Consider the following 18,179-nt stretch of genomic DNA (forward strand, 5'->3'; position numbering starts at 1 on the left):
ATGACCCTGACATTAAGAGTCACATGCTGTACTTACTGAGCCAGCGAGGTGCTCCAAGTTAAGTGTACTCTTAATCCCCTTTACCTAGTTCGTTCATCCTGCCCCCCCCCCCCCGCCGCCATACACACAACCAACCTCCCCTCTGGAAACTACCAGTTTGTTCTCTGTATTTAAGAGTCAGTTTAGGGGTGCTTGGGTGACTCAGTTGGTTCAATGTTTGACTCTTGAGTTTGGTTCAGGTCATGATCTCATGGTTCATTAGATTATGCCCCACATTGGGCTCTACACTGACAGTATAGAGCCTGCTTGAAATTCTCTCTCTCCTCTCTGCTCTTCCCTCTCTTTCTCTCTCTAATAAATAAAATAAAATAAAATTTTTAAAGAAAATTTAAAAAATCTTTTTAAAGAAAGTCTGCTTTTTTTGTCTCTTGTTTCCTCATTAAATTGTTTCTTAAGTTCCACATATGAGTGAAATTATATGGTATTTGTCTTTCACAACTGGTTTGGTTTTTTGTGTGGATTCCAATTACTGTCTGGGGTCACCTGATTCCAACATGAAGAACTCCTTTTTGTATTTCTTGTAAGGTAGGTCTACCAGCAACAAAATCTCAGTTTTTGTTTATCCAATAATATCTTTATTTCACTTCATTTCTGAAATACAGTTTTGCTGGATATAGGGTTGTTGATTGACAGTCAGTCATTTGATTACATCATTCCACTTCCTCCGGGCCTCCATTTTTTATTTTTTATTTATTTATTTTTTTTTTTACTGAAGAAAAGTCAGCTCATAACCTTATTTGGGTTCCTTTGTATATGACAAGTCATTTTTCTCAGATTGCTCTCAAGATGTTCTGTTAAAAATTTGGTTTTTTAAAATTTTTACTATGATGTTTCTTGGTGTGGATTTCTGTTTATCCTATCATTGAGCTTCTTTGATGTATACATATCAATGTTTTTCATTGAATTTGCGATGTAGTCAGCCATTATTTTATGTCTTTGAATATATTTTCTGTCCCTTACTCTCCTTCTAATATACTCATTACACGAGTTGGTGTTCTAAATTATGTCCTACATTGCTCTTGGGTACTATTCATTTTCTTTATTACTTCTTCTATTCTTCAGATTGCATAATCTCTGTTAATCTATCTTCAAGTATGGTGATTCTTTCTCTTGCCAGCTCAAATATGTTGAGCCTCTCAAGTGAAATTTTCATTTAAGTTACTATACTTTTCAACTCTAAAATTTCCATTTGGTTCATTTTTATCTCCATATTGATATTCTCTATTTGTTGAAATACTTTCATCATATTTTTCTTTACCTCTTTAAGCCTGGTGTCCTTTATATTTTTTGACATTTTTATAGTAACTGCTTTGAAGTCTTTGTCTACTAAATTCAGCATATGCTTCCTCTCAAAGGCAGTTTCTGTTACCTTTTCTTTCCTGTGTTGACTAGGCTTTCCTGTTTCTTTCCATATGTCATAATGTTTTTGTGGAAAACTGGATATTGTAGATAATGTGTTATAGAAACTCTATAGATTAATTGATGCCCTCTTGCATGGGGCTTCTTTATGTTTCCTTTTTATTTGTTTAGTGACTTGGCTGGACAATGTCAATGAAATCTAGATTTCCCACAAGATGCAGCCTCTGATGCTGTTCCTCAGAGGATGTAGCCTAGGGCATACACACTGTCATCTGAGGAAGACCACAGTTTTTGTTTTAGCCTTCTGTGATCTATTAAGTGTCTGCCTCTGTTGGTTCCATACCCAGCTGTTAACCTCCACCAACTGCTCTATTGTACCATATAATTCCTTGAGGTATAAATTGCTTCACAGTCTCAGCCAATTATATTCAAGCCCCATTTCATGATTTTGAGGCCAGCCTTTGACATTTGTTTTAACCTAGGATAACTCTTTCCAGCTATTTCTCTCTGGTTCTCTGCTAAAACTTCTAGTCTATAGGCTAGTTTGTTGGTCTTATTGAGCTATCAGCATCCTCTTTATTTCTTAGAACAAAAATCTCCACTGTTTTTGAGAGTGCCCTTAGACTTGAACTTTCTTTCCCACAGTCAGTTCCAAATAAAGTCAGTTTTCTTGGGAAGGACTACGGAGGTTTCTGTCCTTGTGGCCTGCCTTTGCCTCCATGCTACTAGCAAGGTGGGCCAGGCCTATTATTCTTGGACTGCTCTGCCTGGGTTTAAGCTTTCGCTCCATAAGTGGGACTGGAATAGGAACAGAGTTTCAGACCTCTTAGTTATTCTTGGCTAGACCAGAACATCTGTAACACAGAGGTGAGAAGGATGAGAAATGCTGGCAACCTCTCTTGGGGAGATATCGCCTTAAACTGGGAGCTAGGGGAAGAGGAAGGCTTATATTCTTGGCCACATCCAAGCTGAATAGTGTTTCTGTCATGGTGAGCTCGGGGCGAGGGAGGGAGTAGGTTGTGGTCTAAATGCCACACTCTCACTGCTCTTACCAAGATTTAGATTTCCTTGAATAAATGTTTCTCCACTTTGCTGTACGCCCTTAGGACAATTTCCAGTGATAAATGATTGGGCTTTTTTTTTTCAAATTTATTTTCACAGTTTACAGTTATTTTGCTGGGGAGAAAGGTGTCGGCTTCTGCCTAAGCCTCTCTTTTAACCAAGGTGGAGATTTTCATATACTCAAAAATGTGCAGAGAATTGCTTTCATGAAAGGTGGAAATTTTCCATGAAGAGCTTTCATACGTTATCTATTGATTATCTCTCACATCTATACTTTTCACCCTCAAGGCTATTGCCTTGCATATATTCTGCATCACTTCTTGCCTCAAGTACTTCACTAACCTCCTAACTAGTCGTCCATCTTAATTTTCTCCCCCATTCAATCTATCCTTCTGCTACTGGAGTGAATCATCTGAAACTTTCTTGATTATTTACCTTGAGTGGTTCTGTAATGACTATAGACTAAACTCCCAACTATTTGGCATGGTACACACGCCCTTAAACAGCTAGCTCCAACTTTCTAGCCTCATCTTTTGGCAATTTTCTAGATCTATCTTACATTCTAACCATAGAAGATAACTAGTCTTACCATGGTGGTCGGCTATCTTTCAAACTTTTGTGTTGTAGCCATGCTATTCCCTTTCCTTCTCTGTCTTGTAAATTTCTACTTACTCCTGTTTGTTCTGTAAAGGCCTGATCAAATAATATCCATCTTTTCCAAGCACCTATCAAAGTCAGTTTATTGAGTTGAAAATCACGTTAAATCAGAAATCAACAAATATTTGTTAAATGAGTATGTCTTATAAGCCTCTTTAGTATATTTCTCCTTCCTTTCTAGACTCAAATTGAAAAACATAAGAAATGGGGCGCCTGGGTGGCTCAGTAGGTTGAGTGGCTGACTTCAGCTCAGGTAATGATCTTGCAGTTTGTGAGTTCGAGTCCCATGTCAGGTTTTGTGCTGACAGCTCAGAGCCTGGAGCCTGCTTCTGATTCTGTGTCTTCCTCTCTCTCTGCCCCTCCCCTGCTTTCTCTTTGTCTCTCTCTTTCTCAAAAATAATAAACATTAAAAATATTAAAAAAAGAAAACCATAAGAAATATTGAGACAGTTTGCTTTGTAGAAAAATACTCTAGAGTTGGTATTAAAAGAATATTAGAAATGAAGTTACAGGGGCGCCTGGGTGGCGCAGTCGGTTAAGCGTCCGACTTCAGCCAGGTCACGATCTCGCGGTCTGTGAGTTCGAGCCCCGCGTCGGGCTCTGGGCTGATGGCTCAGAGCCTGGAGCCTGTTTCCGATTCTGTGCCTCCCTCTCTCTCTGCCCCTCCCCCGTTCATGCTCTGTCTCTGTCTCTCTCTGTCCCCCCCCCCAAAAAAAAAGAAATGAAGTTACAGCTGCCATTCTATTTAAATGAATAATACCTAAAATTATATTTATTCAGGGAGGAACCTCCTCTCCAAAAGATGGGAGTATGTGGGTAGCCATGTTATAATTCTAATAAAAGGTAATTCAGCTTCTGGGCTGTGCATTCTAGAGGGGGAAAAGGAAGGCTTCATCACCACATATTTATTTATGCAAGAAAAGTAGAATAAGTATATTCTGGGATAATTCTCACCCTGAATGCCCTTCGTACTTAGGAGTTCTATACCTAGATAGGAAGATAAAGAAATTGGAATATCAAAATGTGGTATTCTGAGTATATTTACTTACTCAGGAAGATCTGGGAAAGGTCCTGTTTAATTTACAAACAGAGTATAATCAGATTCATTGTCCTCACCAAGTTAGGAGAAATAAAAGGGAATTATGTTGGTTCTTACATTTTCCTTTTTCAGGTGAAGCATCTAAAGCTAATAACAAAACCATCTGAAAAGGGTATATTACTCAATAATAAAAATAAATACTGGAATTCTGATTCCTAAGTTAATTCCCTTAATATAATTTAGATGCCTTTAGATAGATGCCTTGTTTATCATATATACATACACAGTAGTATAAAGTAGGTGATTCAATTTATTTAATGTTAACTATAGGCTAGTCAGTGAATAGCATGAGAAAAAGCAATAAACTCTAGCTCTTTTTTCCCATCTCACGGCATCTGAGGATAAAAATAAAAATCTACCCCAAATTTTCTGGTTCTCAATTAAGAAAATTCCCCAGAATTGTTTTTCAATGAAAAAGAATACTAACTAGATCTCAAAGAGTTGTTTCTCTGTATAAAATCTGCAAAATTATATTTTTCCACTGTGTACCTTTGAGCAATGTGAACAGCTATGTTGTTTTCTGGTAAACACCTTTGGAGAAGCCACGTGCGCCAGAGCCAGTGCTCCACCTCAAGCGGCTCCCGGTAATTCTGTCCTGGTACTGACCTGAGGCAGTCATTTGTGCTAAGAAGAGCAGGTACACAGAGGTAGCATCCAGTTGCAGGTGTCCCCACTGGTCATCACCCACTACGGTGGCACAGGTTTTGGTATTGTATTTGGCATGGAGGCTATCCCTGGTACTCTGACTATATTTGAAGGATTCTACTTTATCCACCTGAAGAAAACAAGAACAGTGAAAGAAGGCTATGCAGAAAAGTTGTCCCATATGCCATACTTCTGTCATACTCTCACATTTATCAGTGCATTTGGTTTTCAGGCAACTGTGAATATTTAAAATATGCTGTTACCTCTTTTTCCTGACAGTGACTTAACTAGGAAAGTCTGCTGTTGCCATTTTTTTTTAATTTAAGCAATTAAATTATAAAATAATACCAGTTAAAACCAGCTATTTCCTGCTCATTACCTCTCTTTTACTTTTCAGATGGCTGTTTTGCCACATTGTAGACATAAACTCAGATGCCAGTGGTTGAGTGAAAACAGCCTAATGAGAGATAATTAAATTATAAAAAGATGCATTAGTTCCTAAAACAGAGGTAGGAATTTTGAAGGAAATTCAGACAAAGGGATATATGTTGAAGGAGTAATGAAGAGAGTGGCAGAGAGATACATGGAGTGACAGAGAAAACATATGAAAGAAAGCTGAAACCAGAAGTGAGAAAGGAAACACTGTGCAAGGGACAACTGAAAGACTTAGTTCCTGAAACTTAGATTTGATTATATGGGCATGTGATATATGACAGTAACTATTATACTTTTAATATGGTTCATGAAGTTAGTGAATTTAAACCTATTTGGTAAGGTAGAACATACAAATACCTAAAATACAAAAAAAAGTAGCAAAGAAGGGGAAAAGAGAAATGATGACTATGAGACCCCAGGAGAGAAAGCACGAATAAAGAAGTTCAGAAGTGTGGAATTGACTTCTTTTTATTTCTACTTTAGACTTGTGTGCCTGTGGATAGTCACTTTATTAATCTGGGCTTTGCTTGCTTCTTCTAATAAAATGTAATCTTAGACTCAAGAAAATCAGTTTAAATTCAATGTGTGCAAGGTGTGTAAAGATCTCCTAGGATAAATGTAAAACACTTTTTTTTTTGGTAAAATACTTTCGAATGAAAAAAAATCATAAATGCAAAAGGTAAACCACAGACTGCTAAAAAATATTTGCAGTATATGTGACAAAACATTAATATCCATGATATACAGGAACTCAAGTAGTCAAGAAAGAGACAGCCCAAAAGAAAAATAGGCAAAGGATCTAACAAGTAATTAAAAGAGGAAATGAAAATTTTCAATTTACACCAGAAAAGACGCTCAACTTCATTCAAGGTCAAGAAAATGCAAATTAATGTAAGGAGATATAAATCCTAGACACTTATCTCCAATCCTAAAATCTACAACACTGACAAAAGGTTTTTCCTCTAAATTTTGTACCAAAATTCATTTAGTGGCAAAACCTGACTCAGATTGACATGGGGCTATTTGTAGTTTTAATTTGTTCCACTCAGTGTGGAAATGCATTCTCCCCTACAGAGAGATTACTGTTTTTGATAATCCAGTGCTATTCTGGCCCTGCTGAGAGCATAATATATAGCACATGCACTGGACTTAAAAATCTGAAAAAGTTTGAATTCTAAAATTTATCTGGTCCCAAGGGTTTCAAATGAGGGCTTAGAGCCTGTGTCCTCTTTACTCAATGTCCAGAATTGCATGTACAGTAGTGATGAAGTATATTAAAGAGCCATTTGTAGAGGGGGCGAAAAAAGACTGAAAGGAAACATGCTAGTGGTAACTGGGTAGTGAGATCATGGGTGATAGTTCCTTCCTTGATTCTACAAATTTTCTAAACTTAAGTGTCCGCTGTTGGTGAAGTTGAAAAAACATAAGCTGTAAACATTACCTAAAGGGTAGAGACACTATTACAATGCGCTTTTATTCAAGAGGGAGCTGGTACCAATGCCATACCTGTCGGATCATGCAGTGGAGCAGTCCCCTCATCAGCTTCACTACACTCTGTAGAAATAAATGGAAACAAGACTGTTATAAACATCCCTAGATGCAGGAACACTTACTCAGCAACTGCAGTTGGTACATGACCTTTTGAGAATGAGTAACCCTATCCTGGGCTCCTATTTACATGGCATTTACTTTATAGGTACACAGAAGAGCTAAATTGCAGCTAAAAGTGGAATCAAAAGCTGCAGTTGCTGCCTCCCTCAAGTCAAAAAAAGAATCCAAGCTCCAACAGGCTTATGTAAAACCAAGCCAACCATCCTATTAGAGGACATTCCACCCCGAGAAAAGAGGCAAGTCAGCTCTGAACTCCTAAAGCTATAAGGGTATTTTAGAATAGTTCCTAGGGCCTGGAAAAGCTAATGGCGTCACTTTTTATTTTTTCTAAAGTAGCCCAGACTTACCTTCAGGAGTTCACAGAAATATTTATCTGTACATTTTCTCTAAAGAATAAATGAACTTTATTCAGAGTAAGTATAAAGGGGAACTGTTAGTGCAACTCAACCTCTTTTCCATGGGGAAAAAAAGCCACAGTATTCTTAGATCTCAATTCATCACTCCTTCTCTTACTGGGGCTTGGTAAGTTTCTTTTTTTAATGTTTATTTATTTATTTTAGGAGAGAGATAGTGAGCAGGGGAGGGACAGAGAGAGAGAGAGGGAGACAGAATTGCAAGCAGGCTCCATGCTGTTAGCATGGAGCCCAATGTGGGGCTTGAACCCACAAACTGTGAGATCACAGCCTGAGCTGACATCAAGGGTCAGATGCTTAACTGACTGATCCACCCAGGTACCCCTGGGCTTGGCAGTTTCTAAATTAGTTAGCTTTCCAATCATAACATTCTAAAATTCTGGTCACCAACTATATACTGTACTGGTTGGTATAACATAATATAGTAATAATAATTGTATTACATTATAATATAGTAGAGTAATACTATACCATACTAGTTATACTACATGACACTAGAAGAGCCCATCAACAGTGGCATGGGTAGGCAATGTTTTGGAAAACATAGCATCAAACGGCTTCTCCATTTCTTTTCCCATTTTTATTTTTTTTAATTTAAATTCAAGTTAGTTAACATACCTAACCAAAGAGGTAAAAGATCTGTACAATGAAAACTATAGAAAGCTTATGAAAGACATTGAAGATGACACACAAAAAATGGAAAAACATTCCATGCTCATGGATTGGAAGAACAAATGTTGTTAAAATGTCTACATCCACTCAAAGTCAAAGCCATCTATAGATTTAATACAATCCCTGTCAAAATACCACCAGCATTCTTCAGAGCTAGAACAAACAATCCTAAAATGTGTATGGAACCAGAGATATCCTGAATAGCCAAAGTCATGTTGAAAATGAAAACCAAAGCTGCAGGCATCACAATTCCGGAATTCAAGCTGTATTACAAAGCTGTAATCATCAAGGCAGTATGGTACTGGCACAAAAACAGACACACAGATCAATGGAATAGATTAGACAACCCAGAAATGGACCCACAAATATATAGCTTCTCCATTTATTTAAGCTTTCTGTTTCACAGTCCAAAAGAAATACAACCAGGTTACTCCAGGATACGCTAGCTCAGAGGTGGCTTCAGGACACCTCTGAAAATAAATCTACTTAGGAGCCACATCACTCTGTTATTCCTTCAAAACACTGAAGTGGGACTATGAGCAATAGGCATGATAAGGATTAAGTACCTGTTAAGTCGGTTATGCTCCAACTCTTTATGCAGGCTTTTATTGAGAAAGAATAAAAAGTGTATCCTTGGGAGAGCTCCCTTTGTTAACTAATTGCTGTCTATAAATGGTGCCCGCCTCTTACACATCAAGGGAAGAAATCATATACATACATACATATACATGCATATATACATATATATGTGTATACACACACACACACATATATATACACACACGCACAGATATATATATATATATATATGTATATATATATATATATATGTGCATGTGTAGTCAGGCAGTATATGATCTCATCACCTCTTATTTTAATTTACTTCTATCTATCTATCTATCTATCTATTTATTTATTTATTTTGAGGGCAGGGGAGGGGAGAGAGATAGAAAGAGAGGGGGAGAGAGATAGAAAGAGAGGGAGAGAGAGAATCCCAAGCAGGCTCCACGCTCAGCACAGAACCCGATGAGAAGCTCAATCTCATGATCGTGAAATCATGACCTGAACTGAAATTAAGTCAGACGTTTAACTGACTGAACCACCCAGGCGCACCAAATCTCCTCACCTTTTAAAGTATGAAGCATTTATCATAAAATAATGAAACTGACTGCAACCCCTATAAGAAAATCTCTATCATTACTTTGACCCTAATGAAAGAGATCATCCTTTTAATATACCCTGTTACAGAAAGCATCTGAACTATCTTCTACATGTCACTGCATCCTCACAGGTTTCTATCACATTCTTTCAACTTTCTTGGCCATCAAAAAGCCTTGCTACTGCTGTCTACATTTTCTTTAACTTAAACAGCAAACCTGGGAATCATGGACCCAGTGGAGAATTCCTGATTCCACTTTTGGCCTCCTGCAATGGCCATTGTCTGCCATTTCTGTCCTCAAATTCCAACTTCCAAGCCAGGATACAATTAATAGAAAGTATGGGCAGGTAGGAATGAGGGGAGGTATTTGTACTTTGTATTCCTCCAAACTGGCCATTTTCTGTTTCATTGCTGTAGTTAGCATTATTTAGACATGTTTATTCATACACTGGAGCTTCTAACCACATCAAATGACACCCTCTTCTTACCTACTCTTTTTGAGGACATGGATCTACATACAGTAAAGCCTTGGATTCTGAGTAACTTGTTCTGCGAGTGTTCCGCAAAGATGAACAAACATCCCTAACAAATTTTATCTTGATAAACGAGTGATGTCTTGCAATATGAGTAGTACATGATGCCAAATGTCACATGATCACAACTGAGCCAATGGTTCTTTTCTTTCTCCCTCTCTCTCTTGCTCACTCTGGGATTGTAGATGATCATCAATGCAATGTCACATTTCTGTGAAATCCTCAAAAGGACACAAAAGCAAGTGTCATTGGATAGGTTACTTGTTGGAAGTTGCACAAAAAGAAAAAGATTCCATTGAGCCAAGAGATAGCAGTGATTCTGTTAGTGATAGTGGAAGTCATCCTACATAATAACCCTCCTCTCTCGTCTCCCTCACACCAGCCACAAAGGTTTTCAAAGATAAGTGCAGGTTAATTTGTTTCTTTTTCTTTTAGTTAGTTTGTTTGTTTGTTTGTTTATTTATTTATTTATTTATTTATTTATTTATTTATGAGGGAGCGAGAGTGAGCACACACGTGCAAGTTGGGGAGGGGCAGAGAGAGAGAGAGAGCGGGAGAGAGAGAGAGAAAGAATCCCAAGCAGGCTTTGCAATGTCAGTGTGGAACCTGATGCGGGGTTAAATTCACAAACAACGAGATTGTAACCTGAGTCGAAACCGGATGCTTAACTGACTGAGCCACCCAGGCGCCCCTAATTTATTTATTTTTCTTTATATTTTGCATTTTCTTTATTATTTTGTATTATATTACAGTATTGTAATCATTTTTATGTAAATATTTTTGGGTTGTGGAATGAATTATCTGAGTTTTCATTATTTCTTATAGGGAAATTTGCTTTGATATACAAGTGCTTTGGATTACAAGCATGTTTCTGGAACAAATTATATTTGCAAACCAAGGTTTTACTGTATTTGTAAACTGACTATATAAGGACATATAACTATGTACAACCACTTCTACATTAAGTATTAATCTCTTTCTCTTCAGGTATATGTACAATCAGATGTTTGTTGGGCATGTAAAATATGCAAAACACTCTATCAGGCTTTGTGGAACATAAAGATAAGGGATACAGAGCACATACGTTAAAAAAAAAAACCCTAAACTACATAGTCTACCTAACAACTCCTAGTTATCCCTTAAAATCTAAATTTTCTATGACTCCTTCCTTGCTTTGTCGAGGTAAAGACAAGACATTCCCACCTCTGTCCCACAGAACTTTGTACTGTATCTCCTATATAGTACCTACAGTATCTGTCCTAATGTATTATTTATTTGTTTATATATCTGTATCCCTCATTAGACTATAAACTCTTTAAGAAAATGGGACAGAGACCAGGTTTGGAAATAAACCTTTAAGTCAGTGGATTGAGTAGGCTTTATTTTTAAAAATATATATTCCATGTTTGCAAGTAATTCCCAAATGGCTCATCAAAAAAATTGTGGGTGTGTGTATGTGTGTGCATGCACGCATGCATTTTGAGAAAGGGAGGATGTAAATAAGACAAAATGTTAACAATATAGTGAATCTAGATAAAGAGTACATGCAAATCTGCTCATTTTACTATTTCTTATAACTTTTCTATAAATTAAAAAATTTTTAAATAAGAAGTTGAGAGCTAAATATAAACATTTTGTCCCATTTTGTTTATTTATATCTAGTACAGGGCCTGGCACGTGACAATTACACAAAGTCTGCTAAATGAAAAAGTGAACATGCTGAGTAGTACAGACCATAAGTGATCTAGAAGTTCCAAGAAAGTAGCCCTGAGAAAGAAGTGATCACTATACAACTGAGTGGTCTTATGAGGACAGAAACCACAGAAAAAGTGAGACTGGTGCTGGGCTTGAATGGAGAGTATTAGTTCAGATTGGAAGAGAACGGGTATCGTGAGTGGAAGAAACAATTTGTTTTTGTTTTGTTTTGTTTTGTTTTTGGAAGAAACAATTTGTAAAAAGATTTGGAGGTGAGACTGTCCATGGCTTCCATGGAGGAAAAATTCAAAGACTTAATCTGAAGTTATAAGATCCAGGTTGTATTCACAGCACCACCAAATTCCAGCTTCATCTCTAAGCTTCAATCCCTTCACATAAATTGAGGAAGATAATACCTAATTCACAGGGTGTTGTGAGAATAAAATACTAATAATTATGGGGAAGTACACAGTACAATAAAAAGTATTTACACAAATGTCAGGTATTTTTATTAAGGGATTATTTTTAGAAGAATAAGGAAGATACCAATCTGGTTAGAACTGGGAGTAGATAATACAGGGCCCCCAAATCTTACAATTTTGAAAAAGCAGGCTAGGACCAAGCCCTAGAGTCTTGGCTATTAATCAAAAACATCTGGATTTTACTTGTCAGGAAATAAGCCACAGAAACATTGCTGAGAATGCAAACGATATAATTAAAATGTGTTTTTCACAACAGTGTTGTGATCAAGGTTTAGACTATGGTTGAGGCAGAGGGGAATAGAAAGGAAGAGATGGATTAAAAAAATTACATGAATCAACAGGCTTTGGTCTGCATGTATCAAAAGGTAAAAGGGCAAGTCAGAAATCACCCTAATGGCAGCACTTTTCAAATGCTGTTTTATAGAACACTAGTCCAAGAAATTCTGGAAAAGCTGTAAACCTCACCCTCATCTTACATTTGAAACGCACATAAGTGCATCAAAGGCTCAGAGAAATAATGGAGTAAAGAAATCCACTGTTTAACATACCCCCAAGGTTAGTTGACCTAATGTTCCATGCAATACACTCTGGGAAATTCTGTAAATGTTGCTTAGGTGACTGGTAGAATGAGGACACCAATAAGAGAACAAGGGATGTCTGCTGAGTTGCTATTGTTAGCTAATCTCTTTTTTAAAAAGTATTTGTTTATTTGAGAGAGAGAGAGTGCGCAAGCAGGGGGAGAGGCAGAGAGAGAGGAGAGAGAATCCCAAGTAGGTTCTGCACTGTCGTGCCCCGATGTGGGGCTCGATCATACGGAACCATGAGATCAAGACCTGAGCTGAAACCAAGAGTCGGGATGCTTAACTGACTGAGCCACCCAGGTGACCCAGTGATCTCTTTTGTTTGTTTTTAGTAGGGAACATGGGGTTTCAGACATCCTGATTTTGAGAAGACATAGGATATGCAGGTACAACTGAACAGAAGACAATGAAAATCAGGGTTTGAAACTGAAGTGAGACCAGAACTAAAGATGAAGTTTTGGAAGTGATTCATATAAAGGTAATAGTTAAACTCATGAGAAAAGGTAAGAGACGACACAAAGAGAACAAAACTGAGGAAGAAGCAGAACTGGAGGCATCCAAAGAGCTATCTCTATTTGTGTGCCTATTTATTTTTATGGGTGTGCATCTTTATCTGTGTGACTAAGAGGAAAGGGCATTTGTAAAAACATATATGTGCATAATTATATTCTTACTCTAAGACAGAATAGTCACCTAAACCCTTGTCTCCTAATTCTCTTTAGTTCTTTGACATTATTTCGCAGAGAGAAACCAATGTGAGAGTTGGAAGGAAGAGTAAAAATGATTAACAATTGGTTTAGGAAAATCCACACAGTAATGGAAAGTTGACCGTAGGTGGGAATTTCATCTGTCGATTTACTGGATTTAATCTATACTCATTTACTGGCCATAAGTCAATGGTTATTATCCCTAGTTTCACTTTAGAATCAGTAGTTTTTTTTAAAACTGAGGGCTACTGGAGGGGAGGTTGGTGGGGGGATGGGCTAAATGGGTGACAGGCATTAAGGAGGGCACTTTTTGGGATGAGCACTGGGTGTCATATGTCATCACTGGGTTCTACTCCTGAAACCAAGACTACTCTGTATGTTAACTAACTTGAATTTAAATAAATAAATAAAAAGAATCTAAAAAAAATAATGTCCCAGGGCTCCACTTCCAGAGATTTATGTAAATTGTTCTAGGCTGGGGTTCAGTAAAGGTATTTCTTAAAAGCTTCCCAAAAGATTCCAATGTACAGCCAGAATAGGTTAGGGACAAATGTAGCTCACCACCTGTTACGTAAATAAAGCTTATCTCTGGCTGCTTTTGTGCAGCAACTGAAGTGCTGAGTAGTTGGGCAGAGATCACACGTGATCCACAATGCCAAAGATATTTCCTATCTGGACCTTTACAGAGATGATTTTCTGATCCCTGGTCTGAATTAACTGAGTCAGGTTTGAGAAAAATTAATGAGACCTAATAATAAAATATGTTTTAATTCATAATGGAAGTTCATAGAAATTTTAGGATTCCCAGAGAAATGTTTATTTTTTGAAGATGCTTTCTATTGTTATAATGTTTTTGAGATATTTCAAAGTTATTACTGAGGTAGTATGGAAAATATCTTTGGGTTCTGCTGAAAATTATTTAATGAAACATTAAAATTTAAAAGTAAACAACTCAATGTTTCCTTAAATTTCCCCCCCCCCCCCAGTTAAATTCTTTCTTCCTGGACCACAGAAGGAAAAATTTTAACTTTGCATAATGATTAGTCAACAAAGAGACAACAGATTTCTTCTAATAGTATTGAAAAACATTGGTCAAATTGTACTAGGTATGGAATCTTGGATATTGTTCCACTAATATTAATCTCTAGCAAAACAAAATACTGGGCTCAAAATAGCCAAACATTACAGTAGGATGCAGAATTTCAGAGGTGGAGGGAGGAATAGGCTTACAGGACTTTTAAAACAACTCCTCCATATTTTCCAAATTCTTACAATGGTTATGTATGACTTTTATAAGCCATAAAAATATCGATCTGTACTTCTTAAGTTAGAGCAAAAACTCCAAAAATTTTTTTTGATGGACCTAGGTACATCCCAATAAATGGCCTGAAGGAATGGCAAATTCCTGCTGTTGCAGATGACAACATGGTGAAACTTCCCTATTGCCAAGGACTGCAACCCCACAACATGTTGATCCCCTTAAAAAATAACCAAGTCTTGGGGCGCCTGGGTGGCGCAGTCGGTTAAGCGTCCGACTTCAGCCAGGTCACGATCTCGCGGTCCGTGAGTTCGAGCCCCGCGTCAGGCTCTGGGCTGATGGCTCGGAGCCTGGAGCCTGTTTCCGATTCTGTGTCTATCTCTCTCTCTCTCTCTGCCCCTCCCCTGTTCATGCTCTGTCTCTCTCTGTCCCAAAAATAAATAAACGTTGGAAAAAAAAAAAAATTAAAAAAAAAAAAAATAACCAAGTCTTGGGTGCCTGGGTGGCTCAGTTGGTTGAGCGTCTGACTTCACTGGGGTCATGATCTCACGGTTCCTGAGTTCAAGTCCCACATGGGGCTTGCTACTGTTGTCAGTGCAAAGCCCTCTTCGGATCCTCTGTCCCTCTCTCTCTGCCCCTCCCCCGCTTGTGCTCTCTCTCAAAAAAATAAAATAAAATAACCAAGGCTCAATATTCTGATTTACAGATAAAGACTAGAGTTCAGATTACCTAAGTCTGAGAGATACCGCTTGAGCAGATGGCTGGTGTAGAATCTTTTCCACTAATAGAAAATAATTCACACATACCTTACAACTGACGGTGGAATTTCATAATATTAAGAGACCCATGTAGCTCAGAATATCATTTTCTTGGTCATTCAAGAGAACAGAGCACACTCTATCTATAAAGGATGCTACTTTACTGATGGGAAGGCCTTAAAATTTGGCTTAAACGCATCTGCTGATTCTGACCTTATTTTGCTTGGGGAGGGGGACAGACTCTGAAACAGTGGCCATACGTATAAATTCAACAAATAAAGTCTTTACTTGTGTCTAGTTGTGAAAGACTCCTAATTTGTGTCAGTTACCCTCATACAAATACCACCTATCGATGAACACTGGGTGCTATATGTAAGTGATGAATCGCTGAATTCTACTCCTGAAACCAACATTGCACTGTATGTTAACTAACCATAATTTAAATAAACATTTGCAAAAGAAATAACAAATACCACCTACAATTTTCAAAAATGAAGTAAAATGATAGATACCTGCTTCCAACATTCTTCTCAATGAGAATAAATATGCTGGAGACTGCAAAATACCTTTACTTAGACAATTATAAATTTCAGCAAAGATCCCACGATAGGCTTTTCCACTATAACAGAAAAGACTGCCCTCTCCCCCTGAATCAGCAAGTTTCAAGTTTCCACTACACCAAAAAAAAAAAATCAGTACAATACAGGAAAGCATTCTGGAATGTAATTTCAAGAAGGTGAAGAGAGAGGGAGAAAGGCAAAATATAGTTCTTTTATCTCCTTTGAGCGACATTTCTTTAAAACTCTGCTTCCCATTCAACCTCCCAGCCCACACACAGCTCCATATCTCTTTGTATATTCATTCTGAGTACCTGCTCCAGTTCATAGGCCTTTGCCTTATCCTCATCCCGGTCTGCATTCTTCCGATAGGCCAGGCCCAAACCCCACACAGCCAAGATACTGTACACATTATCTCGGACCCAGGCATCTTTCTGATCATAGCTGGCTGGAAGCAAGCCAGTCACTGGATTCTGTAAGACCAAGAAAAACAGGACAGGCAGGTAACCATAAGGTGTTAATATGAGGAGACCAAGTCTATCAAATGGGTTACTGAGGGACTTTGGTTTTTCTTCTACTTCACCACTCTTTAGTTTTATAACCTCCTCTTCTTCTGACCAAGTGCAAGCAAATGCTATCTTGAACAAGGGGGAAACGCCGGCTGAAAACTTCCAAGTCTGAAATGTGAGTATTGTTAAAAGAGAGGTAGTGTTTTAACTTTCCAGTTAGAAGGAATAACTATCAACAAAAACCCAGCATTATAGGACTAGAAAAAATATATAATTAATAGTGTATACAAGGTACCACAAATCTTCACAACAGTTTAGTCTTAAGATGACTAAATGTTCTCCTACTTCTTTTCTTTGGCTGGAGGGCAAGAAGATGACCCCCAAACCTGGGGGAGGGGACGGGGAGTGTCAATAAACAAGCTTCAACACGTTTTTCAGCTGTGCCCCTGGAACCCCGCTGTGGCTTCAGGGACGGGGTGGTGTGTGTGGGGGACGCTTAGAAGCCAAGGCTCAGGGCTCAAGGCTAACGGTACTTGACCCTCGTTCTGTTCTTGGCCCAACACCTATCTTTTCTTCAGGGTCCTCTACGCCTTCCCCAGCTAAGGGGCGGGAAGACCTGCTAAACACACACACACACACACACACACACACACACACACACACACCAGGGGTGGGTGTCACCCAGCAGTCTCTGTCTAGGCCATCACACTGCACATCCTCGATGATTACAGGCACCCCTTCACTTACCTGATGGCACAGGATGGTCTGATGCACCAGCCGAGCGTAGCCATCCAGTCGGACCCCGGAGTTACTTCGGCTCCTCATCGCGCCACGTTTCCAATCCCCTCAAGAGAAACAGCCTACGTGCTACAGGGGCCCTGGGTCCTCCAAGTTAGGAGGCTCCCCAGTGCAGCTCCAACCTCGCGGGGAGGAAGAGCCCGAGTGCCAGGCCCCGGCAGAGCCCTCCCACAGCTCAGGCCTGGAGCCGGCCGTCCATGAGCCTGCGGCGGCCTCTGGAACTCCAGCCCACGCCAGCAAGTGCCCAAGACGCTCACGGTCTAGGGCCCCGCCGCAGCTCCCTGCCACCCTTACTCCCGTCCAGCCTCCCCGCGAGGTTCCTGCATTCCCCACTCAATCCCCGGAGGCGGCCACGGCCCAGAGCCTCCCGCGCGGCCTGCGGCAGCAGGTCACTAGCTGCTGCGCCGCTTCCACCTTGCGGGAGACGCGAGCTGGAGGCGTGGCGGGCGCCGCGGGTCCTGGCAGCTGCGCGCTAAGTCCAAGGGGTTCGCCTAGTCCGCCCCGCCCGCGCGGGGGCCCCAGCACCCCCGCCCACTCCGCGGTCGAGAATGTGTCACCGTAGGCAATATGCTTTCAGAGGTTTATTTTCGAAACATTTCCAATGACGATTTAAGTTTTCCACACTTGCTGTGCATGCAGGATATTGAGGAGGGCTGGTTTCTTCTGCCGGCCTGGTTTTGAGAACCGATGGTAACTTCAGACCTAAGAGGCAAGACTCACACTGGCGTTAAGGGTCTAAAGAATTGGAATCTCTGGAGTTTTATTGTATTTTATACTCTTCACTAAAAGAACAGCTTGAATTCCTCACTTTGACCCAAACCAAACAAGAAAGAACTCCCTAAGGTACTTTACTCCTTAGCAACTGGTGAAGAGCCAGGCCCGGGAAGGAGGGGGGCAGTGGTGCCCTTTGAGGAAGCTAGTTTTCGGGTAGGGAACCGGGCTGGGAGGGAGCAGTACCTCAAGACCGCCTTGGCCAGAGAGGAGCTAGAGGAGATTGTGTAACTGCCTTGGAAGGCTTCCACGTGCGCACGTAGATCACGAGGCTGAGGCACCAAACACCCAGCTGAAAATAAAGGGGCTAAAGGGAGGCTAGAAAAGAAGCCTGCAGGCAACCCCGATCATTTGCCAC

General features: G+C 39.5%; 1 protein-coding gene across 6 annotated transcripts in view; it reads right to left on the bottom strand.

Annotated features, from left to right (window-relative positions):
* The window catches only part of PHKA1 (phosphorylase kinase regulatory subunit alpha 1), a 175,147-nt gene extending 157,603 nt beyond the window's left edge, over nucleotides 1-17,544 (bottom strand). For 3 of the 6 annotated variants that reach the window (XM_045472342.1, XM_045472341.1, XM_045472340.1), the window contains exons 1-4: nucleotides 17,000-17,511; nucleotides 16,058-16,216; nucleotides 6,824-6,871; nucleotides 4,844-5,012 (exon numbers count right to left, since the gene is read on the bottom strand). In XM_045472342.1, coding sequence (XP_045328298.1) covers nucleotides 4,844-5,012; nucleotides 6,824-6,871; nucleotides 16,058-16,216; nucleotides 17,000-17,077 — 454 coding nt within the window. In that variant the 5' untranslated portion in view covers nucleotides 17,078-17,511. Of the gene's footprint in view, nucleotides 1-4,843; nucleotides 5,013-6,823; nucleotides 6,872-16,057; nucleotides 16,217-16,999 lie in introns of all 6 variants that reach the window. The other 3 variants (XM_045472344.1, XM_045472343.1, XM_045472339.1) reach the window with 2 other exon arrangements.
* Between the last annotated feature and the right edge of the window lie 635 nt (nucleotides 17,545-18,179).

The sequence above is a fragment of the Leopardus geoffroyi genome, chromosome X (genome assembly GCF_018350155.1).
Source record: "Leopardus geoffroyi isolate Oge1 chromosome X, O.geoffroyi_Oge1_pat1.0, whole genome shotgun sequence".
NCBI lineage: Eukaryota > Metazoa > Chordata > Mammalia > Carnivora > Felidae > Leopardus > Leopardus geoffroyi.